The 27,756-nt window shown below is 34.2% G+C and overlaps 1 protein-coding gene across 2 annotated transcripts; it reads right to left on the bottom strand.

The window, feature by feature from the left end:
• Positions 1 to 3: 3 nt before the first annotated feature.
• chs1 (chitin synthase 1) lies at positions 4 to 27,731 on the bottom strand. 2 transcript variants are annotated; one of them, XM_038272336.1, is made up of 35 exons: positions 27,516 to 27,731; positions 27,330 to 27,411; positions 20,952 to 21,087; positions 20,316 to 20,501; positions 19,777 to 19,978; positions 19,231 to 19,391; positions 19,025 to 19,100; positions 17,458 to 17,576; positions 16,864 to 17,041; positions 16,102 to 16,198; positions 15,851 to 15,947; positions 15,524 to 15,645; positions 14,570 to 14,665; positions 14,045 to 14,209; positions 13,818 to 13,965; positions 12,404 to 12,469; positions 12,148 to 12,320; positions 11,565 to 11,623; positions 10,316 to 10,516; positions 10,067 to 10,235; positions 9,507 to 9,622; positions 9,004 to 9,183; positions 8,819 to 8,923; positions 7,797 to 7,911; positions 7,346 to 7,427; positions 7,037 to 7,269; positions 6,804 to 6,934; positions 5,221 to 5,302; positions 4,733 to 4,886; positions 4,422 to 4,526; positions 3,154 to 3,264; positions 2,709 to 2,843; positions 2,540 to 2,619; positions 2,245 to 2,311; positions 4 to 1,035 (listed from the first exon to the last, which is right to left on the bottom strand). In XM_038272336.1, the coding sequence occupies exons 2-35, from the start codon at positions 27,374 to 27,376 to the stop codon at positions 958 to 960; spliced, it is 4,272 nt and encodes a 1,423-aa protein (XP_038128264.1). In that variant the 5' UTR covers positions 27,377 to 27,411; positions 27,516 to 27,731; the 3' UTR covers positions 4 to 957. The 2 variants fall into 2 exon arrangements, with proteins under 2 accessions (XP_038128264.1, XP_038128265.1); XM_038272337.1 differs by having other exon boundaries at positions 6,804 to 6,931.
• Between the last annotated feature and the right edge of the window lie 25 nt (positions 27,732 to 27,756).

Here is a 27,756-nt window from a genome sequence, read left to right as displayed (position 1 = left end):
ATATTTTATGCAGAAACAGAATTTATTTTACAGCTTACATTTCATTTTACAAATACATTTTGCTTGTTCATGTTGTATTTATGATTTTTAGAAAAGTCCTCTTGTTTCCAAAGTGCGTTGTGATGATTAATACATAATTACAGTGTTTTATAAAGTGCAGGCAATGCAACACTGTCCAAATTACACTTGTTGGTATTCAATTGTTCAGTATTTCTAGCTAACACGTGTTAAATGTTAAGTGATTCCTGGAAAAACAAATCTTTGTTTTTGCTTTAGAATTTGTTCACGGTTCACGGTCATATTTTTGATGTACGAGAAAAAATGTACTGCAGTGTGATTTTCATTATACAATCCTCACATCTGTCAATTATTCAACAGAAAGACGCTTAAAATGTCAGACAATAACTACGACAAAACAGCAGAGCATTTCTGTAGACCTTGTCTGTGTATCTTTGTTTTCAATTCCTCTAAATGATTTCAGAGTGACATGCTCACACTTATGGCAGCCTCTACAATTAGACCCTAAAGGATGCTTTTATCCATACAAACAAAATAAATACAAACCTTAAAAGCAAATACATTTAGCTAAAACAGTTATTAAAACCACTCTCTCCAGTGATTTGGCTAAGATATGCTCTCATTCCCCTTTTGCATTGCCAAACAAAACTTATTGAATTTGTAAAAGCTGATTTCCCCTGTGCCATTTGTTCCTCCCCACATTGATTACAAGCAGTTCTGTTGGAGGGGAAACAGCTGCAGAGCAAACGTAAAGTTTATTATTTCTTGTGAGGACAAATTTAGGTTATAGCTTTTTTTTTTTTTAACAAAAATAAACAAAAACCAGAAATTCTAACCTCGCTGTATGAAAAAAATATATAGTTTTAATGAGTTGTGAACAATATAAGATATGAAACAGCCGTGGAAGGAATGGGCGATGAGAAGGATTCAGTTCCTATGCTACAGCTGGAAGTCCTCGCTGTAAAGAGAATTTGCGTATTGGTTCTCAATAGTGGCGTCCTCCTCTTCCTCTTCCTCCTGTGTTACAAAAGAAAAATGTTTTTACAAGGAAAAGAGAAATATTTTTTTTTTACACTGCCACTTATACAAGATTAAGCATTGTTTTAGATTAATCCTCTTGGTTTCATTTTAGCTCAAATAGAAAAAAAAAATCCAGTTTAATTACAGAAAATTATTAAATACCTTGTGACAAAATGTATTGTTCTTTGGAAATGCTCTTTTTTTTAAAAGCAAAACCGTGTAAGGTTTTGAGTCTGATAGTGCCCATATTTTAAACTCACTGCAACATTTTAATATATTCTGTTAACTATATATGATTGGTGTGTCTGATTTATTTGATGTTTTTTCATTAATGAATATGTTGGGTAGTGATTTCTTTTAACCCAATAGTCCATAATATTCACACTTTACAAATCTTTGAATTTTACCTTTTTACTATTTATTAAATATTTATTTTATTGTCGATAAGGGTGCTAAGAAGAGTTTAAAACAGATAATCTACATGCACTCATCTCTTCGAATTTGAGCCTGTGTGCCTCAACAAGCCTCTATTTCTTTTGAATATATATATTTTAATAATCTCAAATATGGCATTAGATAAAAATCTTTAATTTCTTCGGAAATTCCTTAACAGCAAACATAAGAAGCAAAAGAAAAGCTCCTTTTAAAGATGAAAGCAAATTTGTGATTTCTTGCAAATTCACTTGTTCTAAACCTCTGAAACAAATAACATAACCATAATGATTGAAAAAAGGGAAAATTGAAGGCCATTTCTGAAACAATCTTGGCTTTCTTAATATTAAAGCAGAAACACATGGCAATCGATATGTGAAAATGTATTAATGCAATGGTGAATGGAGTCCCAACCAAGTAATAGGCACAAATACTGTAAAGTAAACTGGCATAGGGTGACATTTCAGCATCGAATATCCTGTTTTTAAATTGGTTTTATATAATCTTCTAAATTGAAATAAATACAGGAATGGTTTTCATTAACTTTAAGCCACAACCAGAGATTGACACTTAAAAATATATAAATCCAAATCTTTATTTAATTCATACAGCTTTCCACATGAAGAGAAAAGGATTTAATTTACAAGTGTAACATATTCTAAATTGGAAAAATATTTCTGTATGTATTTGGATATTATTAATTAACTTATAGAATAAAGTTTTTGATAACATTCCAATTTATATTTATGCATTTGCATGTGTGTCTGGACCTACCTCGTCTTTCTTTTTGTAGTCTTTCTCTGTGCCACGGTAGGATACTACATGGATCAGAGTGTACACCCTGCGTACAAAGAGTCATAAAGATAAAATAACATTGGCATCTATGGTGAATAACAATACAGTACAGTCTTAAGGGAATGGCTGATGTAAATCTAGATTTCATGACTCTCTACATGATGGCATTCATCAAATATCAATTAAGTTAAAGAAATAAAGTAATAAGTACTAGTTGAAGAAGCAACATTCTTTAATCCATCTATAAACCATGTAAACAAAAGGGTTTGTGTACCTGTGATACAACATGGCCACAAACTGGACAAGAAGAAGAATGGCAAAGGAAAACAGGAACATTAAACTGAGAGGCTCCACCTGTCAAAGTAAAATGAAAGCATTGTTTGTTCAGTTAGTTTAGCACTGCATAGATTTGTGTAGAGCTCTTTTTTTTCACATGTTCCTACCTTCAGGTATTCTGTAGTATTTTGACCCGGGATATGTTTAGGAATCTTGATGCTGATGATGTCGTTTCCAATCAGCTGCAGGAAGAAAGTTGCTACCACCCAAAGCACATTAATGATGAAGTACAGGAAGACAGCCTGTGGAAATGATGACAGGTTTCAGAGCTTTAGTTGTGTCTTAACAACAGAAAAAAAACCCTCCTTTCTACTCTAAACAAACTGGGCGACCGCATTTTCAATTAAATCTAAACTATAATATTTAGAGACTAAGTCGCCAACATCAGTGTAAAATAGATTTAACAAGGAGCAGAATCTCAAGGATTTAATTTGTTAAAGATTTTAGACCTTTAAAAAACTGCCATGACAAATCTATGCTTGAAGGCAGGTTCTTGTTCCTCCAGTGAAAAAAAAAAAAACATTTAGGAAACATAGGAAACAATTTACGTACCTTGTTTCGCAGTGACTTCAGTTCTTTGCTGACTCTTGCCTTGTGCTCCGGTGTATCATTGATAGGTGTCAAATATCGTTCGATCAGCTTATCCCAGAAGTCCTTCTCACCCTAAACACATAGATATATGTATATATAGATATATTTATGCAAGCATTTTATTTAAGATTAGATTAGCATTAAAAAAGGTAATTTAATTGTGTTCTTTGCAAGTTAAAAAGTTTTTATTTTGGCTGAAGTGTATCCATTCCATCCATCCATACAGGTGGTGACATAAGAAGCACCAGATCAACCACACTCTCACTACATTGCATGGATGCATCTCAGTGCCTTGATGCATCTAGAAGTCATGAGAAGAATTTACTTATGGTTAAAATGAGCAATGTAGAAGAACATCATTAATGGGCTTTGATGGCATTGTGGTTGTTGGTGCTAGAAAAGCTGATTTGACATTTTCAGAATCTGCTGATAAAATTAGTTTTTCCTCACACAACCATTTCTAAGTTTTACTAAAAATGGTCTGAAAGGAAAACAATCCAATGAGTGGATGGAATCTCTTAAAACACCACATGATGAAACATGTAGTAGTAAAAGACCACACTGGATACAATACTGTCACAATAGGAAAATAAAGCTATTATCTCTACTGGCTTGGATGAGGAAAAATTACCTGCTTTACTTTTGACTTAAGATGAGACATTTAAATGTCAGGGACAAACAACATGCAGCATGGATTAACACCACCTTGTATTATTGGCTCAGATTGCTAGTGTTGGTGCAGTGGTGTGAGATGTTTTTAGGACATAATGTATAAATATGAGTACAAATATTGTTTAATCCCTAAATGTTCCATCTGTATTTTTGTTCACTCTCTTAACAACCACCTTGTACCGTCTTTTTTTAATGGCTCTTTCTAGTAGGTTAATGCACCAAGTCACAAATCTTCGATGATATCGAACTTGTTAAACGGACATGATAGCAGGTTCCTTTTATCCCTCTGGTTGGCAGTCACCATATTACCACCTATTAGTTACAGCTAAAAAATCTGCAGTATATGTGACGTTATAATGTCAACATGGACCCACATCTCTGGACAATAATTCTGACACCATGTATAAAATATGCTGCAAATAACTAAGAGTTCTGCAGAAGAGAAAAGGCTCAATCAGGTCTTAGAAATGATTAACCAGAAAAGCAGCTGGTGAATGTACGCTTGTAGTGTTATTGTATGTAGCTATATTGGACTGTGAGCTGTTTGGGCGACTCACCTCATCCAGCCTTTGCACCTGGGGGGCACTGAGGGTTTTCTCTATAGCTCTTTTCACTCTCTTTTCTAATTTAGTCATTCTATCATTTTTCAAGATGCGTCGAGCCTGGGGAATAAACAAAGTAAATTACTGGGTGATTTCACACTATCCTTGAAGACCTTATTCAAAGAGAATGAGTAATTTTAATTAACCAAAACCAAACTGTTATTCCTAGAGCTACTGTTCCAGAAACAACTGAACACATTTTTTAATGTTTAAAAAAAAAAAAAAAAAAACCCAAAACAAAACAATCTAAAAACAAAACACAAAACCTGATTAGTGAGTTCATGCTGTAAGTCATCAAGCTCAGCTTGATCCAAAATATCTTCCGGTCCTGCTTTGCTTAGCTTTATATTGATCGTGTCTGTTAACATTAGGACCAGTTCTTCACATAAATCCTCATGACTTTTGTTGTTGAGTGTGCATCTAGGAGAAAGAAGAAATAAATATCAGTAGGCATTGCTGCTCAATGATTAAAGCCACCTGAAACATTTGCACCTAAGACATAAATTAACAAACAAACCAACACAGAAATGTTGGGAAACAAATCATAGGCAATAGTTGTATACCTCTGATTTTAAAACTCATAAAAATTGATTACCTCTACATAGGGTAATATTTAAAACTCTTTATTGCCAGTTTGGATTTGTCAAAACGTCCAAGTTTAGGATGTTTCTTTACTGACACTACCTAATGCAATTAGAAGTTACAAAAACCTCACAAAAAGACTAACAAAACAACAAAAAACATCACAATTTACCGTAGTTGTGCTTCAAGATTTCTCTTCATGTTGAAATAAGTTAACTTCTTCATAAACTCTTCTTTTACAGGCTCCACCCAGTCTGCATAAAAAACACACTCATATGGCTCAGTGTCAAGAAGCAAGTTTACTGAACATTCTCAAGTTTTCTAAACTTAGGGTACGTTTCACGAAGCACGTTTACTAATAACTCTTAAGTTTTCTAAACCTGAAATATGGGAAACTCTGAGTTTTCCGTTTCACGAAGAGAGTTTAATCAACCTCTGTTTCAGTCATTCGTAGTAACATTTTCCCCAGAGCAAACCTGATCGGGAGCAGGTTTTTAAACTTGGAGTGTCCTAGAGCTCTGCTCTCCTTAGAGTTGTTTCATTTTCTGATTTTGAGTTTTGCGCACACAATAAAAAATAAAATAATTCAGACACAATTAGACACATTAGGTGTTCAGTGGGATTGGTGGGGGATGTGGTGGTGGGGGTTATCTTCTGGTTAAGATTAGGATTCACTAAATGATAACGCCCTACTGAGCCTACTGGACAATCTGAGGCAGCCACTTATTATTTACTGTGTAATGGAAGACAGAATCAAACTGAGGAAGAACCCCATCAGATAATGTACAAGTCCTACCTGTTAGAACATTTTTAGACTTCATCTTCACCTGCTGTTAGATGATTTTCCCTAGACAGAATACGATGATCCACTACCATTCAAGAAATAAACCCATAATGTTTTTGTGGTTACAACAGGCTATGGCAAGCCGATTTGAAATGTTTTAGATTCAGTAAATATGTTTTTCTGATGTCTGAAAAATCGATTCCTTGTCAAAATGACCATTTCAAACAGAATAACATTCTTCACATCTAGAATAATCATTCTGGATACCTAGAAAATAATTTAAGATCTCCATTACTACGAGTCAGCATTTGTATTATTTTGACCAGGAAGAGATGTATTTCAGATATCATAAATATATATTCAGTCAAGCTGATTAAAGTCAAAATTGGCCAGTAAAAATGTGTACAATTGTAGGTATATAAACGTAATTCTTCTGAAATTCACTTTCTGCCGTCAAAGCTGTAATTTAGAAAATCTATTATTACAGTTCCAATTAGGAAGGGTATTTTGATCAGGAAGAATCCTTTTTTTATTGATCTACAAATGGAACAACACAGAGGAGAGCGGCTTTAATAAATGTAAAAATTGCCACTTCATATAATCCTACGCATTAACTCCAGCAGCAATCTTCTCCTTCGCCATCTTCCTGTCTTTTGCAGCTGTTTCTTTGTTTTGTCCACTGGTGTGAAATAGGCACTTCCTGTTGCCTGTTGTCATTTTAACACATCGAATCGGGGCTCCACTGATAACGGCTTTTTAAAGTTGGAACGAACGTGTTCAACTCTGAGAGGATCTACTTAGAGTTGATTAAACTAATTCATAGCAGCGGTTGAAACAGAAAACTCAGAGTTGAGGATTTTAATCTGAGTTTTTTTAAATCTAATTCTTGAAACGGACCCTTTTCTCTTGTTTATTTCACATTATGAGTCACACATTGCATATAAAAAAACAACAATTTTATCGCTTCTTACCGCGGACAGGAATGTCTTCCATTTCTTCTAAATCACCATCGACTTCATCAGATGAGTGAGATGAATTAGATGAATCAGACGAATACGATTTTTGGCTAAGGTTATCATCATCATCATCATCATCATCATCACTGTTTACAAACACAACAACATTTTTTTTAAGGTTTATCCTTCAAAACACATTGTGATAACGCAAAGCAAAGCAATAACAGTAATAATTAGCAGAAGAATACCGGTGAGAGGTTAAAAGATCCTTGTTTTTGATCGACGCCTTTCTGTTTTTGTCAGTGTGAGGATTTATAACATCTCCATCTTTTTCTGTGATGTTATCAGGTTTAGTTTGAGACTGGAGGTTTGAGGGGGCCTGCGGTTGTGTTTCATTGTTGGTAATTTGAAGAAGAGGCGCTTTCTGTCCGGTAAAACCTGCGATCTGTTGAAGCATTACATTTTCTGCGTCTTGGGTTACCTGTAAAACAGAAGAAGTCTTTACCTCTCTATATTCACTTGCTTAAATGTTTATTTATGGTTTTCTCTAACACTACCTGAATCTTCCAGTCCCAGCAGCACAGTCTACAGTCTTTGTTGCACACAACGCTGTGATGTTTCTTTTCTTCTCCTTCTTCCCTATTTAAAAAGGAAAATCAAAAAGATTTAAATATACATGGCCAAGTAATATTAACAGTACAGATATAATTGAGATAAGTGGGCTTTTGCAAGTTATTAAATTAAATTATTTAAGTTGTTATCACTAATTTACTGTATTTTGCAGTTTATGCCTTTTGAAATATGTTTTAAAAAACAGAAAATACCACACATTTGCAGGTATGGAAGTAAAAAAGAAAGAAAAAAAAAACTAAAGAAAAAACTTTTTAGATAAAAAATAAAATAGAAATTTGCAATTAACATGAGATTATTCCATTTCTGATTGCAAAGTATAGATTTAAAAAAGTTAAAAGGCACCATATTGTATAATAGATCTAATTATTGCATTACTTGGATTCTCTTGTGCCCCATGACACATTGTTCATGTTAACCAGTCCATAGATGGTCAGCAGGAGGTATCCACTGGGAATGCAGATGAAATACATCAACCCATAGATAATCAACCCTAAAGGAAAGCAACAAAACATATCACCATACAATTAGCCAACACAAATTCAGCAAAGCTTAACATGATCTATTTTTTGGTAAAGGAATAATTGAACTGATACAAGAACACATTTTAAATGCACATTTTATTTATTAAGAAAAATCACTTAACACCAGCATAAACTGGATCTTTAAAAAAGTATAATGTATTTACTTAGGTTCTCTTTGTACAATTTAAAAAATATGTTTGATCATCTCAAGTATTTCAGTCTAAGCAAAAAAATTCTGTGAGAGAGCAAAACGGTTTTACCTGCTACTGCCTCTTAGTACAGGATAATACAGCTAATGGTAGATTAACTGCACTTAAAATACTCTTTATCAAGTTTGCAGACCCCAAAGCCCTTTACACTACATTCAGTCATTTACACAGCGACAGTGGCAAGCTATATTGCAGCCTATACCATCATGACATAGAATAACACAACATAGGCTAACATATAACTATATAAGCAAACTTTTATGTGGATTGTTTATGGTGGTATATTATGCATTGGCCGAGTATTTAGATGCCCCAAAACAAAATGATCTATTTCGATTTTTTTTTTGTCTAGTAAAATGATATTATGTTAAGGTTACTTGAATTAAAAACCTATGAAACAAAATTTATTGGGAAAGTTTGTATTTGAATAAGCACAAGGAATATTTTAACTATTTTTTATCTTTCTTTACAGCTCAATAAACAGTATGTAGAAGCAATCAAAGAAAGAGATTTTGGCAAAAATTGAATCTTGAAAAAAACACAGCAGATAATTCAATACCGACTGACAGGTAGTAAGGGTAGAGTTTTTATACTCATATTGTTTAAAATATACATTTTCAGGTAATTTTGAATTTGAATAATGCTTATGCTTATGATAAAACCTTACCAAACTCTTCTGGATGAAGTATGGCTGTGATCAGATACATAATAGTCATTGAGATCAAAAACACACCGGTGGGGGTCAAGAATGTCTTCTGCACCACCATATCACCTAAAAGAAGAATCTTGTGTTTGAACATATTCAGAAACAATTATGTTAAAAACAAATCTAGTTAATAAGATTTTACTTACCAATGATGGAGAAGAGGGATGCAGTCATAAGGAATGCATACAGAACGCTCATGAGTGCAGCTATTGTTATTTGAGTATTTGCTTTAGTTGTAAAGCAGATGATGATATATAAGGTAGGGGGAATGCATGAGATGATGATGGAAATGGCGCCGTCAATCTTGAAGATGAACTGAAAAGCTCCTGCAAGAAATAATTATTGAGAATGAGGAACAATTGAGTCAACATTGAATGTATCCAACAATAATGACCCTTTAAACATGTCTGTTGGGCTAAACTATTTTCATAAATAAGTGCAAATCTAAAGTCTTGTAATTTATGTAGATAAAGTATCTGTAGCCTGTTTTAATTTATTAAAGGTTTTTAGATCAGAGTTTCTTTTCAGCTTTTGACCCATAAAATGGTACCAGAGTATACAAGATCAATTATCCATGGGTGTAATAATAATAATACAAACAGCATAAACAGTTTCTCTCCATTGAATGTGACAGCCCAGCTCTGCTCACCTGCTACCATCAGTGTCACAGAGGCGGGTCCCAGGATTGAGGACCCAACTGTAAACATCTGATAGAAGATATAAAGCCTCGAGATGGACTGATTTTTCTTCACCGTCTCACTTCCACTGTTTTTAAATAATGAAAACACAATAATTAGTATATGAATATTTGAAGTTGTGGCATTTTCATAAGCATGTCATAAATTAATTAAATGCAGAATTGAAAAAAAATTGTCTCACAAGATATCAAATCTTAATAAATACCATGCCACATTGTGTACTTATAGTAGATTGGATAGGTATTTATACCACTTGCACTTATTTTGTTTGTCACATTACAACTGTATATTATAGTGTATTTTATTAATATTTGATATTGTAGATGATCTAGAAAAAGTTAAGTATAATTGAGAAGTGAAACAGAAATAAAGCTTTTCTTTTTGCTTAAAATGCCTTTGGTATATTGAAATTTGTGGTTAGAATATCTATAATTTGTATTTCTATGTACGTATATGAAGCTGAAAGTGTGAGTCTTGTTAAACTGCATTTCTTATTACTATGATTATACACCTGTGCAAAAGGTCAAGGGTGTTAGCCAGTGTAGAAGGTCCCCATCGTCTCCTTTGGTTGTAAAACTCTTTGAATTCCTGTGGTGAGTTAGTGTATGCATCCGATGCAGCGTTATATTCCACCCGCCATCCTTGTTGCAACAGCAAGGTACACAACCAACGATCCTCCCCTAGAAATGCACACAGTGAGCTCTAATATGAGGCAGTCAAATCACAGCTTGTTATGTGACTGAATCAGATGAGAATCTACCTTGGTCATACTGCACATATTCTGCTCCTCTTGTTGAAGTTGTTGTGTACTTCTTTAGGATGTGGTCATCCATCAGTGCAGAACCTCTAAACAGACTGAAACATCCGGGACTGCACAACACAGAGCCGAACACATGCTCTGCAGTCTTCTGTAGCCAATGGCCCACTGCATATTCAAACTTCTGGTACCAAACCATGGGACCTATGGTGTGCAAGATAAATAAGGAATATAATGAAAAAAAAAAACGGTCAAACTTTAATCAGGTATAGCAACTAAAGGGCCAGTTCTGGGCCTTTTGTCAGAAGATCATGCAGGAGCATGCTGAAGATCCTTTTCTTTAGATCAGGTGTTTTCAAAAGGTAAAGCGTCTAAACCAGGGGTCTTCAAAGTTTTCCAGTCCAAGGACCCCCGAACTGATGGCGAGATGGAGCGGGGACCCCCTAACTATATTTATTGTATAAAATTGTGTTATATCAAACTGATCCTATGGTCACTCTATTACATATGGAGTAATGTAACAAAAGTATTTGGCCCTGGGATTAGTATTTCTGATTCTGATTCCTGGTTGATGGGACAGGTGTTGTAAATGAAATGGTTCCCAGCTTGAAAGAGCTCCTGTGAGTCACTGAATGTGTGCATTGATGTTAAAATACATCTTTTGCCTCCATTTATCTGTTTACTACAGTGTGTTGAATTCATGTTAATGTGAATTTAAAGACATTTCAATAAGTGGAACGAATTGCAGTGGGTATATAAAAGGAAAGTCTAATCAACCAAAACATTCGCGACCCCCATGCAGTACCTCTGTGGACCCCCTAGGGGTCGCAGACCCCCTGTTGAAGACCTATGGTCTAAACCATGCATGCCGGCCTCTGACGGTGATAACAGCTCAGCCACTAGTATTGCCTTTGATTTCTAATCATTACATTTATTTTATATTCTCTGTTTTACTTATGCTATGTAATCCTAGCCCTGTTGTTTCCTACAATTTATGTAATCACGTTGCCTGAAATGCAGAATACAATGCTAGTTGAATCAGCCAGTATAAAGGGACGGCTCAAGATCTACCGACAGCAGATGGCTTAAAGAAAATGTTTGTTTTGAAAGAAATCCTAGGTACATATATGCATTTCTTTCACAAAGACATTTAAATAAAGGAAAATTATTATTTTAAAACTAATATATGTATAGATGTGTAGGTGAAGAAACTCACAAAGTAGAGAAGAGTTGTGAAAAAGGCAATACCCACCCATACCAGTTGGATGGATTCTGCCGCATGCTGCACCTACATTGTAATACATTCTCAACCTGTTAAGAAAATTATTTTTTTGTAATTAAAAAGCTTTAAAGATAAAGTACAGAAGCTGAAACCAGAAATCCTAATTATATTTATAACATGTTTTTGAAATAGGTTTTCTTCCAAAAAGCAATAATCATTTTGTCATAAAAATGTCTAAGTATTTTAAAGAGGAAAATTGTTTTTTAGTGAGAACCTCAAATCATTCTAAAATCCAAGTTAAGGATTATCAGCAGTCATTGTAATCTGATTGCAAGCTTAAATCTAACATGAATGAAGCTCAATCAGTGCTTAATGAATGTGTTAAGGACTGTTCCAAAATGTCATGACTTTTCTATACACAGCAGAAATCTCATAAACTGGCATTAAGGCAACAAAAAATACCTTCATAATTTTAAGATCAGAGAACTTTGAAGTTATGATTTCAAGCAAATCTAATCAAATTATATAAAAGCAAGAGGAGCCAAATTATCAATAGGAAAATACTGTTCCTCAGTGGTTAAAATAGACATAGTTTCAATGGTCCTTTCCTGACCTGTCCACAAGCAGTACTACTGCTTTAGGATGGAAGTCTGTGTCTCCGTCCAGAGCCAGGATGTATGTGTTGTCATCTGAAATGAATCTTCTCTTGTTGTCATTGTCGTACTGAGGCAAAAGGAAAATCTCCCCGTCCATAGAGATCAGACTTTCTCTAGCGGCATCCATTCGCTGGAATCACAATGATAGATATTAATCATATTTACCAGCCTATATTTAGATAAAAATGGATACAAGTTGAAGACTTCTCTTACCGGCATTTTTTGGGGGTTCTTGGTAATATAACCTTTCCACCCAAGCAGGTAGTACATGTACATTATCTGATGAAAAGGTTTCAATAATTATAAAAGTAACATTTTACTTTTCATAGTATACAAAGTTTCCTTTAATCATTAACAATGAATTTCAAACCATCAATAGAGTTAAATGATCTTTAGAGGGTTTGCACTTAAATGAGTGCAGACAAGTTTGTACGAGCAGAGCGGATCTTGCGTTTGCAGTTTGCAGCACATGCAAATTTTTTTTTAGCATGTTTGCATTTATTAATATGCAGATTATATTCTAATGACCAAACTACACAAATTCATTAAAGGATGACATGCAAATGTAAACATTTCCCACATGCAAAGCAATTTTCAAAATTGGGAACTGTGTCTTTTTCAATACTTCTTTTCTTGCTGTGATGACATTTTTTTCCTCCCTTGCATTAGATAAAACATTACCGTGCATTAAATACTTTACTTTATTTTACAACAGGACAGGATCAATTCCTTTGGATATTATACCCAAGCACTCAATTTTATTTCAATGATGAGAGATTTCAAATCTACTTGATGTAAAAAAAAAAAAAAAAAAGTTTGTAACAAAGCTGATGACCAACAGGGTTAAAAAAACAAAACAAAAAAACAACAAAAACTGATATAGGATATATTTTCAATCCATGAAAAAGTAAGAAAAAGCAACTAGTATATAGCGATAATCAGTAGTCTAGTTTAAAAAAAAAGAAGGGGGTTGGTGGAATTTATTTTTTGGAAGCATGTATAGCCTAATAGTTTATTAACCTTAAGCAATATGCATGGAATAATTGTTACATGTCAAGTACGCCAGTCATTGACCTTGACCAAAGGCACCTTATAGTAGAACTGCAGTCAGGCCCTGGACTGGCATGGCTGTCAATGCCCCTACATAGTTAGGGACTAGTTTCCCATTGGGATCAGCTTCATAGTCATGGTAGGACACTTCTTTGATTTTATTTACTTTGCTCCGGCTGCTCGTAAGCCCACAGCCCACCAAATGTTGAAAGGACAATATTGTTGCCATTACTGTTAATATATGGTAGTAGAAATGTTACACATTCAACAATAAAACGTCAAAGGGGATGGTATGGGGAGATGATAATTTAAGATTGAGATTATTTTTAAGATTTTTTTTTAAGAAGGGGATGCCATCCCCCCTCATCCCCCCTCAACTCTAGTACTGGCAATAATCCCTTCATGGTTACATTTCTGTTCCTTTGGAGGGTAAAAAGTGGTCTACTATGATAGAGTATGTTATGGTGTGAGCCCATACACTGACTTTTCATACAGAGCATGCAGCTGTATCAGGTATTTCAGAATACCATCTACATAGTAAGGTACCCACACAAAACATATGAAGCATTTTTCATACCTGGGACCATCTTTTTTTGTTGCGAATGAGAGATTTGTCCTTTAGGTGAACATAGAGCATGTTACCCTCAGGCAGGACAAACATTAACCTCCCGCCATAAGGAGTGTCTATGATGGATACATCGTCCGGCTCTTTATTGGTGAACACCCTACAGTGGTAGAAATTGGTGAATTGGTTAGAGTGTGTTTGTACAAAACATGACACAGTGGGCAGATAATATTATTTACCTGTAAACTTCTGTTACTACATGAGTCAAGTCGTTCACATATTCATTAACCAGCCGTTTTCCTGTCTCCTTCTCTGTCATGAATGCATCATCTACAAAGATGTGGCATTCAAAGTCAAAGCTGTCCTTGTGGTCCTCCTTGGGATCCCCTCGATAACGATCCAGTCTGTTAAAACAAAACAAAAGAAGCAAACAAAAAGTTATTTTCAGCACAAAAAATTAATAGGGTAATACCTTTTTTTAGAATTAAACCTTCCAGTTTTATATTTAACAGGGTATAAATTGTTCATATTTATCTAAGGTATGTGTTTTTACATACTTAATATAAAAAGCTTATTTAAATGTGTATCTGTTTAGAGGTGAGTTTTTATTTTTAATGTGTACTGAAAAACACGATTAATCTCTAGGCCAAATAAAAAAAAAAAAAATGTCATGATAAGTTGATTGTAAACAGCTGTGTGAAGTGAGTTGAACCCACAGTGTTCAGTGTTGGAAACACTCTCTCGGTACTGAAAGCAATTGTTACCTGAACATTGAAGTGAGAATCTTCAGCATTTCATCATAGGTCTCGTGCCACATTGTGGCACAGAGATAGATCACAACACTTTGGAGTTCATCTTGGCTATGGAGGGGAGGATAAAAAATGATTAGATGATGGCTTTAGTTCATTTTAGATTTCAGAACAACACTAATTCTAAACAAAATGTTTGTTACATTGTGTTGGGATTAATTAAACTTCTCTGTAGTGATATTTTACTTAAAGACTACACCTTTCCTTTTAAGACTGTTGGTCGGGATCATCTACTGCTTTCCTTAATGTAAGTTGATCAATTCTTAGTCTACAACATCTACACCTCAAAAATGATCCAGAAATAAGTCCATATTTTTTAAATTACATGTATTTACCCTTAATTTGAGTAGGTAGATAAGGTGATTTGCCAATGGAATTCGTATTTTTACTCTTGAAATAAGATAATTAGATAATATGCACTTGAAATAAGATAATGCAATTGTTTTTTCTTATTTTGAATATAAACTGTCTTGTTCCATTGTCAAAGTGTCTCACTCACCTCCTCAATTCAAGAACAAATGCACTTATTTTAAGAAAAACTTAAATTACTTATTTAGATTTCAATTTTTTTTTCCAGTGAGTCCATTTGGTTTGATTGTTAAAAGAAATATCAGATTTTATTCCACTGCTACACTGATGATTTTCACAGTCATCATATAAGAAGCTTTCAGTCCTGCTGAATCCTCTAATTGAACTACATATACATGGAAACACCTTCGGCCAAAGGCATGTAAAATTAAGGACATTTTCAGGGACTTTGGTGTTATTCTTTTTAACACTTTCCATCTATAAACATGCATCTAATTTTCAAAAATATCTCATTCCATCCTAAAATAGTTCCTACAGCAAAATGATGTAACACATTTGATGGTGATGTCTACAGCTTTAAAACTTCACTTTGAGACTTACTTCTCATTTGTTTGGGCCTTTGGTAGCTTTATCTTAGTGTTGAGCAGCATAGATAGGTCGATGAAGGCAGATTCATAGAGACGACGAACAAAGAGCTGCGATGTTCTCTCAATTCGCTGAACCTGGTTGGAATAAAAACATTAAAACATTAACATTTGAGCCTTCATGTGTGGTTTACTAAATAGCTTGTTTCCTCTAACATGTAATGTTAGACATAGCTTGGGTTTTACAGGTGGTTGGGTTAATAAATACTTTATAAAACCTTAGTTTTAATAATATGTTTTTTCTATAAAGTGAAGGATGGTGTAAATGCAGGCAATACAGTACCTGGATCTTCCACACATAATAGGTACAGGAGACCAATCCAGCCCACATGCAAACACCCTCCAGGAACAACATTGCAGTAGGCCATTGCAAGTAGTGGCTGTCAATTAAACAATGCATGCTTTTGAGAAGATTTTACACATCTACAAAGATTCCTATACATCTCCCAGGGTATTATATGTACCCATTAATATATGTGTTGAGAACATAAAATCCTAGGAGGTTTTAGCGCTGTTGTGCACAGTGTGCTATACCTGTTGAGTGAAGTACTGCAGATGCTACGGGTCATTTCAAACAAAGGAACATTAGTTGTGTTTTTGTCCGTTGCCAGATGCAAATGTGTACAAAATTCTGCAAGAATAAAAATATCCATGGATTAATTCAGTTCCTTGCACCACATAAGATGTCATACAGTGCACTTCTATTTACAGAAACCCTAGTAGTTCCCAGAAACAAGATGCTTCTTTATCTGCCCCAATATAATTTAATCAAATTACAACAAAAAATCTGATAAGGGGCTTAAATATCCAATTTAAGACACATGAAAATTACGTTTCTTGTGTGGAAAATTAACCTAATAAAGAGCAAAAAAACAATCAAAAAATGGTGCATATACTTGTCAAACTATCCTAAATATTTATTTCAGTCTTAAGAGGAAACAGTATGATGCTGTACTAAGCCAAAAGAGTTCATGCAAGGCATGTTTGTTTGCCTGCTCCAAGTGGGCCCTTTGATCCCTCTCAAAATTTGAATTAACTTTGTTATTCGAAATTATTATCTGTCCAAGGACTTTGGGATTTCCTGTGATACTTGTGAAATGAAACACTTCCTCTAATAGTATTTTTCAGTTTTGAGATTTTTAGAATAATTTTAATCTTTTTTATTCAAGTTTCTTGAATCATCATCCCATTATTTTCATAGACTTATTATTCAGCTTATAGATCTCCTTAGATCTGCAGACGGAAGAAACTTGTCACTGATCAAGACTCGGAGCTCTAGAAAAATGGTCGACTTACCAGTGATGTTTTTGTACTTTATGTCAACAAAGTTCTGTCCTTGTGTCAGCAAAAGTATCAGTCCCAGCAACAGCACTGCAGGACCCGTAGCACACAGTGGCAGTGCAAAACTCATGCGCACAGCATGGATCTTACAGGCAACCACCCCAAACCAGTGGCAGGCTGCCGAACAGAAGGCCTGTGGTAAAATACGGGTAAACGTTGTTTAAAGCTTGCATTTTGCCTTTGGAGGAATCGGTTTTATTTCTCAATTTAAGGTTCTGGCTTTGCAATGTAACCAACTGATAATATTACCTTGCCTATTAAAGAAAAAAAAAAAACAAAAAAACAAAGAAAGTGTTAATAAAGATAATAATGAGAACATTCTTGTCTTGTGGTCCTATTGACTGGCTTTTTTATGACTGAAGGTTTGCACTGTTAAATGTGATTTAAGGTCTGTTTAAGTAAATAACTAAAACAATAGCAAAATAGCATATTCAAGTTTTTTCAAAAATCTCTCCCAGTAACAAGACCAAAGAGAATATCAGTATTATATTATACACAATTCCTTTCATAGGTATTTCATAGGTAACTATCAGACAGTTTTCAACATACCTGTAAGAAAAGGAGAATAAGGCCTATTTGGAGGGTTTTCTGGTCTTTACCTGCCAGATTAAATTTAGGCCAGTCAATTGTCTTTGCAATAAGTACATGGTAGATGAGGTACACAGCTCCTGTAAGAAGATCATACCACATGCAGATTAAACATCGGATAGAGCACAAAGATAGAATTAAGATCCCAAAAAAAAAGAAAAACTAAAGTTTAAGGTCAAATAAGATTTTTATTTTATTTGCAAAGGCAAAGAAATCATAATATAATACTACAGAGTTGAATAAAAGTATCAAAACCCAGGACCGTGATCCACAGGGTATCTGAATTTCTTATAGGAAATGAATGTGTTTTTTAAAATTCTTTTTTTATTGTGCCTGTTTTAAGGTCATCATACAAATTGGTATTCATGTTAAAAAAAACAACAACACAGAAACAAAAAAAAAATCTAACTTAATAAATTTACCAAACACAAAAATGAATTATAACCGGTATTATATTTCTTAGTTCTTATTGTTTTTTCTTTTTTTAATGCACCCTTTTTGAAGGCTTTTAACATCCTTTGTGTGTGTAAATACAGTTTAACCTTCTTGGGTCAAGTTTCATGGATAAAAGAGGGAAGGACTTTTCAGATTACTCTGAGATTATTAAAGGTGTAGGGTTGAAAATTAATTTTCAAATAGAAGCATAATGACCAAGGAGCATGGCCAAAACTATTCAAGTTTGATACTTTTATTCTTTCTGTGACACAAAATAAACATTCACAATGTTTGTAGGTAAGAATTAAGCTCAACTCAAATATTCACTGGGTTTATCAAGATATTCTCAAAGAGCTCCTCTACGTCTGCTGACAGGTGACCAGGGAGAAAAACTGTTTTCCTGCACATTGGTAATAAACTCTAGCTGGTTTTCACCAATGGGTGGAAGCTAAGCACATATGTAATATAGTCTGTGGTTGCTGAGTTTTTTGTGTCTCTTTTCCTCTAACTACAGGACTAGAGGTGAAATATTAATTTCTTTACAACTTTCCTATATGTCATTAGGCTGATCAGAATTAATGTGCCATCTTTATGAGTGGTAGGAACAGAAATACAAAAAATACCTGGTATTCCTTATTCCTGGTTATAACACATCATAGGGCTTTAAATCCGAAGACTTTTTGTGAAATTGTGCATAATGTTGTTTCCATAAGTGCATCAGTAGATATTGATATATTTAAAAAATATGATTAAATGCAGATATTTTGTGCTCTTTAGTGATAAAATTGAGTAATGTCCTACATTAGACAAATTTAAAAAACATTTTTTTCAGGAGCTCTATTACTAAGAACTTGGTAGCAGAGACATGAAGCCATGGCTCTAAAAATAATAATAATAAAATAAAATGTTTAATAAACATTATCATTTCCTGATAAAACCTATTTACATATTCTTGGTTTTCTTTGTGACTTTTCTTCTGTCCAACTATATCAAACCAGTGATATCAAGCCATAATATTTCACATCATGTGAAATATTACCTGTGCATTGTTTGACTGATGTAAACTAACCAAGCATTGACAGCAGATAATTACCTATCACCAGTACTCTCAAAATGCTGCTGATGACAAAGACAAAGTCCTTGTAACGTTCCAAATCCTTCAGTGTTTCCTGTGAAGCAAGACATAAAATAGTTTCACTGGTTGTCATTAGCTGGCATGTCAACTCAGTGTAATATAAAGATCCCGCCCTTCAAGGGTTGAATGTTCAGCTAAAGATGGATTTAAAAGAAACATAATACCTGCATGCGGTTTTTAGCCTGGACAGCGTTTTCCCACCAGCAGAATGAGATGAGGATTGAAGAAAGAATCCCTATGCCCACGTATAAATAGCTATCATCTTTTTGTCGATCCACAAAGGATTTTATACGAACATAGTAATCCATCGCCAGCAGGCAGTAACCTGTAATTCAGTCAGTTATTTAGTCTCTTAAAATTACTTACATCAAAGCTCACATGCACCTTGCCAATGGGTATTACTCTGTTGGATTTTTATGTGTTTTCTTTTGGATGCTTTACTTACGTTCTTAAATTGGCCCCCAGACAGAAATAATCTTTTTTATCAAACTGAATCTTAAACAGCTGGTTTACCTTTATATCTATATTTACCACATCTTAAATAGAAGGTTGCAGTTTTGATTAACATTCAAAGAATTTTCAAATTAGTTTTCTATGATTCTGAGAGGGATAACTGTGACATTGTAGCAGTGTAACAGGAAAACCTGTGCAAAACGTTTTTTTTTTTTTTTTAAAAAAGCACAACGTCAGAATGATTTCTGGAGTTTTACCAGAAGTGGTGAGAAGGAGGGAGCAGATCGGGAACAGAATTTTCCAACTTTCCCTTTGCAATCTGAACACGATCTGTAGCACAGCAGAGATAATGCAGACTCCTCCACTAATGAAGAGATTCGTCAGGACGTCAAACTGAGGCATAACTACGAGGACCATTACTGAGGTACCAAGAGATACCACACACTCAATGAGACAAATCTAAAAAAGACAAAAAATAAGAATAAAAACTTAAAAATTAAACTTCATCGAAAAAATGCATAAGAAGAAACAAAACCAAGCATTTAATCTGTGCTGTATGTCATGATGTAATACATTAGTTATGTCATAACTTGTTATTCCTTTGATACATTTACCAGTAATTAACAGGATTTATTTCTAAGCATGCTTATAAACTTTCTAAAAGACCACTTATCTTGTAAACAAAGATTTAAAATTAGCAGTTAAGTATACTACAGCCTTATTACAGTAAGTAGTATAAGTAACATGATGTAACATGATGTAACATGAATTGCTAAAAGAAGTTATGGAAACGTACGAAGGCCATGGTCTTCATATTGGGTGATTCAAATGTCTTGAAGAGGCAGCGCCAGAGTGACTTCAAAAATACTAAGAAGTTGGGGAAGACCAGGCAGAACACCAGCATCAGCATGTAGAACTGTCGCTCACCGGGTTCACGGAATGACTTTGGACTGGATAGTGCCGCCAACATTAAGAGAGACCCCTGAAAGTAGATCAGTGATAAAGTTTTATCTTGAGAGATTAAAAGGAAGTCTGAAAAGGGAAAGAACAAAGGGGGATATAAAACAGAAAAAGTGCATCTGTTAAAGATTAATTTGGTGTAATAAGGATGTGATACACTAGGAAAGAAATGTAGAAAATAAAGCTTGCTCTAGAGCTGGTCCAAAGATCCATGACCAGGGAAACTGGACCGTCTGCGTTGGTTAATATCAAAAATTAAAAATTCAAGTGACGTTTGTTTTTTTTTGTTTTTTTGTTGGTTTCCCGACTGGCTGTGTGAAAATCTTTAAAATCCACCAGTTCAGTAAGAAAAAAATAATTTGATTCCTCTGTTGAAATTCTAAACTTGGCAATTGGAGGTTTATTATTTTTATTTCTGAAAAATAAATATTCAAAAGTAGCAAACATTCTTTTGGGATAAATATAATTGTACCTTAGAAACGACAGCACTGGCCAGGACGGCAAGCCCAACAATGACAGCCACAAGGTACTGAGCGAATTGGAAGCATCTTCTTTTTTTCTCCTTTTCCGCTCCTACAGGGTTCAGTTGGAATGGATCCCATGTGTCCCTGAGGTACAAACCGATATGTAAGCCATCAGCTTATCTCTGGACAAAATAAATAGTCATTTACATATTTTCTTAGATAGACAACTTTGAACTATTTTCTATGATCTGGTAGAATTATCTCTGTAAAGTGCCTTGTGATGACATGTGTAGTGAATTGGAGCTATATAAATAAACTGAATTAAATTAAATCTCTATAAATGAGTAAAATATAGAGAGACATATAATTTGGGAGAAAGTCATCCCCAAGTTTATTTGATAACCAGACGGGGGAGTCACAAAACCCCAAATGATTGTTTGGAGATCAAACTAAATTACCCGTAATCTTACCAGAGATAAAACAGGACAACCATAGGTATTTGAGTTTCAATCAACAATTGAACTTTGACTTTCAGAAACTCTGAAAAAACACTTTACTCCAACAAAGTAGCCAGATCTGGCTGAGTCAATTAGTATTGATCACCATTATGTCCAATTTAACTGCTCATAATGTTTGTTATGTAGATTAAGTAATTCATTTTTCAGGTAATTTCTATTGTATCTACCTTTTTTTTTAATTTTGCACCTATTTTGTTCTGTGTTTTCTTTAGTAATCTTTTAAACTGAATCCTCTTTGTTTAATTAAGTCCTTTCTGTCTACACAGGAAAGCTGAGTGACATCAAAAGTCTGGATCAACAGAAATCTCCACCACTCCATCAACCATTGTAGAGCATTTGAAGCAGTGCTATACAGTACATGGTGTGACCAAACTCAAATCCTCTACGGTCTATGCTACTTTTTAACATTTTAATGTGTACCCTGCCTGTAACAACTGAATCAAAGGACCAAACAACCTCAATAGTATGCAGTCAAGGTATAAAGAGCTCTCTGAGAGATAATATTTCATTCAGATGTGTGGAAATAGAGAAGTATCTAATAGTTTTAGGACACTGGCCCTTAAGGGCTGGAATTTGAGAGGATTTCTCTAGGGAGAAATACAAGAATCAAGCTTTTTAAACATGATGCTGAATGATAAAACATAACACAGCAAAACAAGCTCAGCCTCCTTTTCTGAGAGGATGCTATTTTGAATACCAATAGCATAAATCTGCTGATCTGACATGTTCTTTAAAAACAATTTCTTAAAATTACTGTAGGATCAAATGCCTCTTATTGAGATAAGACTCGTTGTGTGTAAAAACTCTGAGTTTGAGTTTTTCCTATCTCCTTTTGCATTTTATTTTTCGGTCCGCAGTAAGATGAATAGTTTTCATCATTGTTATTTGATTTATTATAATTTGTTGGAAAAAATACATGCTGTACAGTTGTGGTCAATTATGTGTTACCTTGCTTTTCAAATTCCTTTGCAAACGGTTTAATTCGCAAACGGGAAGTGTTGGCCTAGTGGTTAGAGTAGTGCACTTGTTCTCTAAGAACGTTGCAAGTACCAGGTTCATTACCACAGCCTCCACTGTGTCTCCCTGAGCAAAGCCTTTAACTCCCATACTGCTCCTTGTGTGCCACACAATGGCAGCCCACTGCCTCCCAAGGGGATGGGTTAGATGCAGAGAGTCAATTTCTCCATTGTGGGAAAATAAAGGATTTTACATTCTGTCAAAGATCATCACATAGATTTGTTTTTGATGTTTTTTTTTTCTGTATTTGTGTTTGTATTAGTTCTTACATCCTAATTTAGGTAAATGCAGTTGATGAGTCAAACCCAAACACGAAATGAAGAAACAATATTAAACCACTAATATAGCTTTATATCTCTGACTTTGATAGACGACAGGCGACCGAATTGCTTAACTTTTGCACCCCCACTGCTGCTAGTTTGATCATCATAAATAAAATGGTAATCAGGGTGTAGGCTGTTATTGGACAGATAACCCTTTATTTATCATTGGCTTTGGCATAACAACCATAAAAACACTTCAGATTGAGGATGAGCAAAGCCACAAAGGTGGTTAGTTTATATGGGATATAGCTGATATACAGCTTCAAGAAGGCTCTTTACAATCTGTTGTTATATAAACTGATTAACATTTTGGTGATTATTTATTCAGTTAACTTATTATATTGTCAAATGTAAAACTAACAATTAGGATAAAATAATTAATGCAAATTGCATTTTAACAGAATCTCTTACAATAAGTGAAAATAACCTCTTTTCACACTATACAAAGCACATAAATCTAAAATACACCTGGTAATAAGGAAGTATTCTCCAAATACTACTGATGTAAGTATTTACTTGATCTCCAGGCACTAAAATGATAAACAGGACTTTTGACCTTTTTAAAATTTTCCCATTTCCTTTTCCCTGTTCTACAGCTTTGTGTGAATATGTAGACACAGAGCACAAAGTCCACCTTTAGATGAATCTTTGTAGAAATCACAGCCCCTGAACTGTAATAAATGCTTTAAGTCAACATGGCTGTTCTTCTTTCACTTAGGTCAACCTAATAAAACCCTCTTGTGTAACAGCTGCTCTGTGGCTAATTGGCAACAACTCAAGAAAAAAAAAAGCAGCTCTCATGCATTCCATCAATTTTCTATAACTTTGCAAATCAAAACAAGCTGCTGGCAGAAGACAAATTAGGCATATTTAAGGTTGTGGCTCTTCATAGATATCACTGTGATGCTAAGTAAGAAAGCTATCTTTTTTTTTTTTTTTTTTTTTTTTACAAGAACTTTTAGAAGTAAATTTTATTTTTTTCAGCTTTTTTAGCAGCAAATTGTTTAAAATGAACTGGATTGGATGAACTATAGTTAATCATACTGAGCACTTTTACTCCCTGAATCCCACCTACCCATCCACACTTTTAGCATCAGTACTGTTCTAATTAAGGTTATTGTTACAGTAGACTCTAATAGTGAGGTTAGAAAACCAACAGCCTCGGAAAACATTTTCAATATATTTATGAAAGTATAAGAGTATTTTTTGTGAAACCAAATGTCTTCTTCCCAAGCAACATTTTGTTTAAAAACCAGATTACCCTACCTTCTATTTGAAGCTGTGGCTTGGCAAGGCAAGGCAAGTTTATTTGTATAGCACAATTTAGTATATAGAGCAATCTACTGTTGTTAAAGTATGATTGAATTTAGATGAGGGGACGTCTTTGTCTGGCAAGAATGAAGGCAGCAGAAATGGGCACAAAAGTTAAAATTGGGGTGACAGTGGCGTTGGATATAGGAGTTTGCCCTGAAATCTAAGGATTGACAGTTCAAGCCCCGGCCCTGACTTTCAGTGTCGTTGTGTCCTTGGGAAAGACACTTCACCTGCTGATGGTGGTCAGAGGGCCCAGTGGTGCCAGTGTACGGCAGCCCCGCTTCTGTCAGTGAGCCCCAGGGCAGCTGTGGCTACAATGTAGCTTGCCACCATGAGTGTGTGCGTGAATGGGTGAATGAATGTAGTGTAAAGCGCTTTGGTCAAGTTACCTGACTTGAATAAAGGTGCTATATAAGTACATGCCATTTAACATTTAAAATCTTTTACTGCATTAAATAGAAGAATGGGCAAACTAGAAGTCTGTTTGTGTGTTGATGTCCAGAAGATCAAATACAAAAACATTATATGCTTTTATGGTTTAGTAAGATTGAGTTAGTTTTTTATTGAGTTAAGTCGCTGTGGACACTTTTCTGACTAGATCATTTCTACTTTTTGAAGGCATATTTCATTATTTAATGTGTTTGCTATTTTAGACGTACCTGTATTTCAGATACACAAAACTATAAAAATTCTACTATTATTTAACAAATTAATGTACACAAAGTAAAAAATAACAGCGTTTGTGTAACAAAAATGTTCAAAGTGCACAATTTGCACTTTTATATTTGAATACATAATATTGTTGCTAAAATTTCTAAAAACTTTTGTTTAATTTTTGTTCTTTTGCCAATTTTTGAATAAAAAAACAACATATCTAATTGAAATTCTAACAATTAAGAAATAAATACAAAATATTGGCTATATTAATAATAAAACATTAATTTTATCTTCAGAATTGTATTCTAGTTCTTAAATTTCAGTAAGGGATCTGCATGAAAATATGTCACTATAAGTAGTAAATGATGGTTTATTATTTGTGGGTTTATAGGCTAACCTAGTGACATGATTGAAAATACAGAAATATGTTTTTAGCTTAGATTATAAACAACTGGAAGCAATACAATACTTTCTTTTTAGACTCCCCTCTAAACTTAATTAATGTCTTTATTTTTCACTTGTTTTCTGTACCTCTCTGATCACTCTTCCAATAAGGGGGGGGGACTAGAGCTTGTTCCAGCTGCTAATGGGAGTGGGTAACACATTGGACAAGATCATGGTCAATCATAATTACAATATAGTGCTGAAAGAGACACTAACTGAATCCTAAATTATATTTAAAAAAATCATAATTTATTTTGTGTTATAAAGTGGCCAGATTAAATCACAACATAATATGAAAAGACTCAAAGTTAAACTGGGAAATATACTTAATATACTTTACATTTTGATAAATAAAATCAAAATGCATGACCTTAGTAACCATAATCTTGCAGACTAAGATTTGTCTCAGAAATTCTAAAATGTTTATTTCTATTTCTAAACCAGGTAACCTGATTCCATATGTCCCTCACAGCTACCAATTTAGAGGATATGATTAAAGCCGTGGTACGTATTTAACATTTTTCATGCCCCATCTAACAGCAGGCAACATCAACGGGGGATGATATCCGGCATAGCAATAAAGAGAAACGCAGCAGTACTCAGGGGAAATTAAGTGTTCCCTCAAACTGTAAATAATATTTAATTGAAACCTGGTAATACAAGCAAGCATTTTTTAATCTTATCCGATACTAATATCTATCCCCAACAACAATTAACCTCCTAACAATGATGAAGAGGTTAATAAAGCTTGATTGTGTGCCTATGCACAAGGAAATAAAATAGACTCTGAGATTTAACCTGTCTGTTCAATTTGTTTCTCACTCTCTCTTAAAACAGGTATTAGGAGACGACTGGATAAAATGCCCTACAGATCTCTGTTTATTGAAGAACATGTGATGTTGAAATAATAAAATAAACTCACTCCTATGTTATTTTCAGCCTAGGCACTTTAAAAAATATATATTTTTAATTTTTAAAGAGGTCTTTCTTAGTTTACATATTTAACTTAAATAGTGCACCTGTGAGAGCATTTCATGGCAACGCCTAACAAACCCATTGCTTCCTTATGGTGTGACATCATGAGAAAATTTTATAAAAACTGTCAAGGTTTTGGGAAGAGATTTGTGGACCTCCACAGGCCTGATTCATCCTGATTACAATATCCAGAAGCAGGAAGTTGTCTCATTTATCTTGTGAAATAATAAAAATATAAACATGTCTGCATCATTCAGTTCAGCAGGGAGATGGATAAGCTTTGACAATAACAGATTTCTTTTACATTTGGAAGAAAATGGAAAATTTATGAATAACAAAAACACCATCCCAACTATGGACTATGGAGCAACCTCATGTTGTGGAAATTGTGTTTTTGTTTTATATTTCTTCAACAGGAAGGACTGGTGTTCTTTACAAAATACATAAAAAGGAAATAGCATTATCTGGAAACTAATAAATAAGAAGCATCTCAAGACATTAACTACTAAGTTTGGAAGCTTGTCAATAAGCAGTTATCATAAACATACTGCAACACATATTAGGAAGTGGTTCCATGAATTGTGTCGTGAGGATTGAGAATTCCAGCAAACCGAAGAGAAAAGCTTGTGGAAGGTTTACTAAAAATTAACCTTATCTTGTAAAAAGGGAGGTTAATGTATGTAATTATTGGACTTCAAAGAAAGTTACTGAAAATACATAAGAAAATAATTGCTCATAGTTCTGGAATTTCAGGAATAGAAAATATTTTTAATTTTAAATGACATAAAATAAAGAAACATATTAGGAGTCATATTTAAATACAGTACTTGGGGTTTTATTATACATAGTTATCAGTTTCTACTGCATGTATAAAATGGAATATATTAGGCATTTTTTAGACGTTTTTAAAAATATCAGGTGTCCATAACATTTACATTTGCCTCCCTAAACAAAATAGATAAACTAAGAAGTAAAAAAAAAATAATTATGATCAAAGTCTGCTAATAGGACCTCCATTAGCCTGCATGTGATTCACCACTCTACATTCACAGATTGTCAATATGGGTCTCAGCTCCTCTTCTTAAAAGATTCTTTTTGAATAAAAAGCAAATAAAGCAAAATTAGCAGGGCTGTTTACCTGTGCCTTCCCTCTCTCTTCCTCCCCCTGTGTTTTAGATCCTCCATTGGGTTGGTCTAATCCACAGCTTCAGCGAGGGCCTGAAATCAGTAATGGTTCCTTTTTCATTACCAACATTACAACATATTTTAAAAAAGGGAAACTTTTAGGAACATCAAAAGAAAAGAAATGAGAAAATAGCAGATTCAATTCCTTGATAATTCTTCTATTAAATGACAGCAATCCGAAATTATTGTTCTGCCTCTTCTAGACAAACTTTAGACCCTGATTTTCGTTTCCGTAGGCAAATGTCAGCAAACCTTAAAAAAATAAGACATCACTAATTGTAATCGACAGCTACGTGTGTAGTTCCCACCGAGTCAGTCACTGCCAGTCTGTGAAGCAGCTTCGTCTTTGTAAAGCTGTTTTATTTTCTGTTATCTATGAA

This window comes from Cyprinodon tularosa, unplaced genomic scaffold, assembly GCF_016077235.1.
Source record: "Cyprinodon tularosa strain WSP-4 unplaced genomic scaffold, ASM1607723v1 ctg824, whole genome shotgun sequence".
Classification (NCBI taxonomy): Eukaryota; Metazoa; Chordata; class Actinopteri; order Cyprinodontiformes; family Cyprinodontidae; genus Cyprinodon; species Cyprinodon tularosa.
Note: the sequence above shows the minus strand (reverse complement) of the source record. Positions and strands in the feature narration are given on the sequence as shown.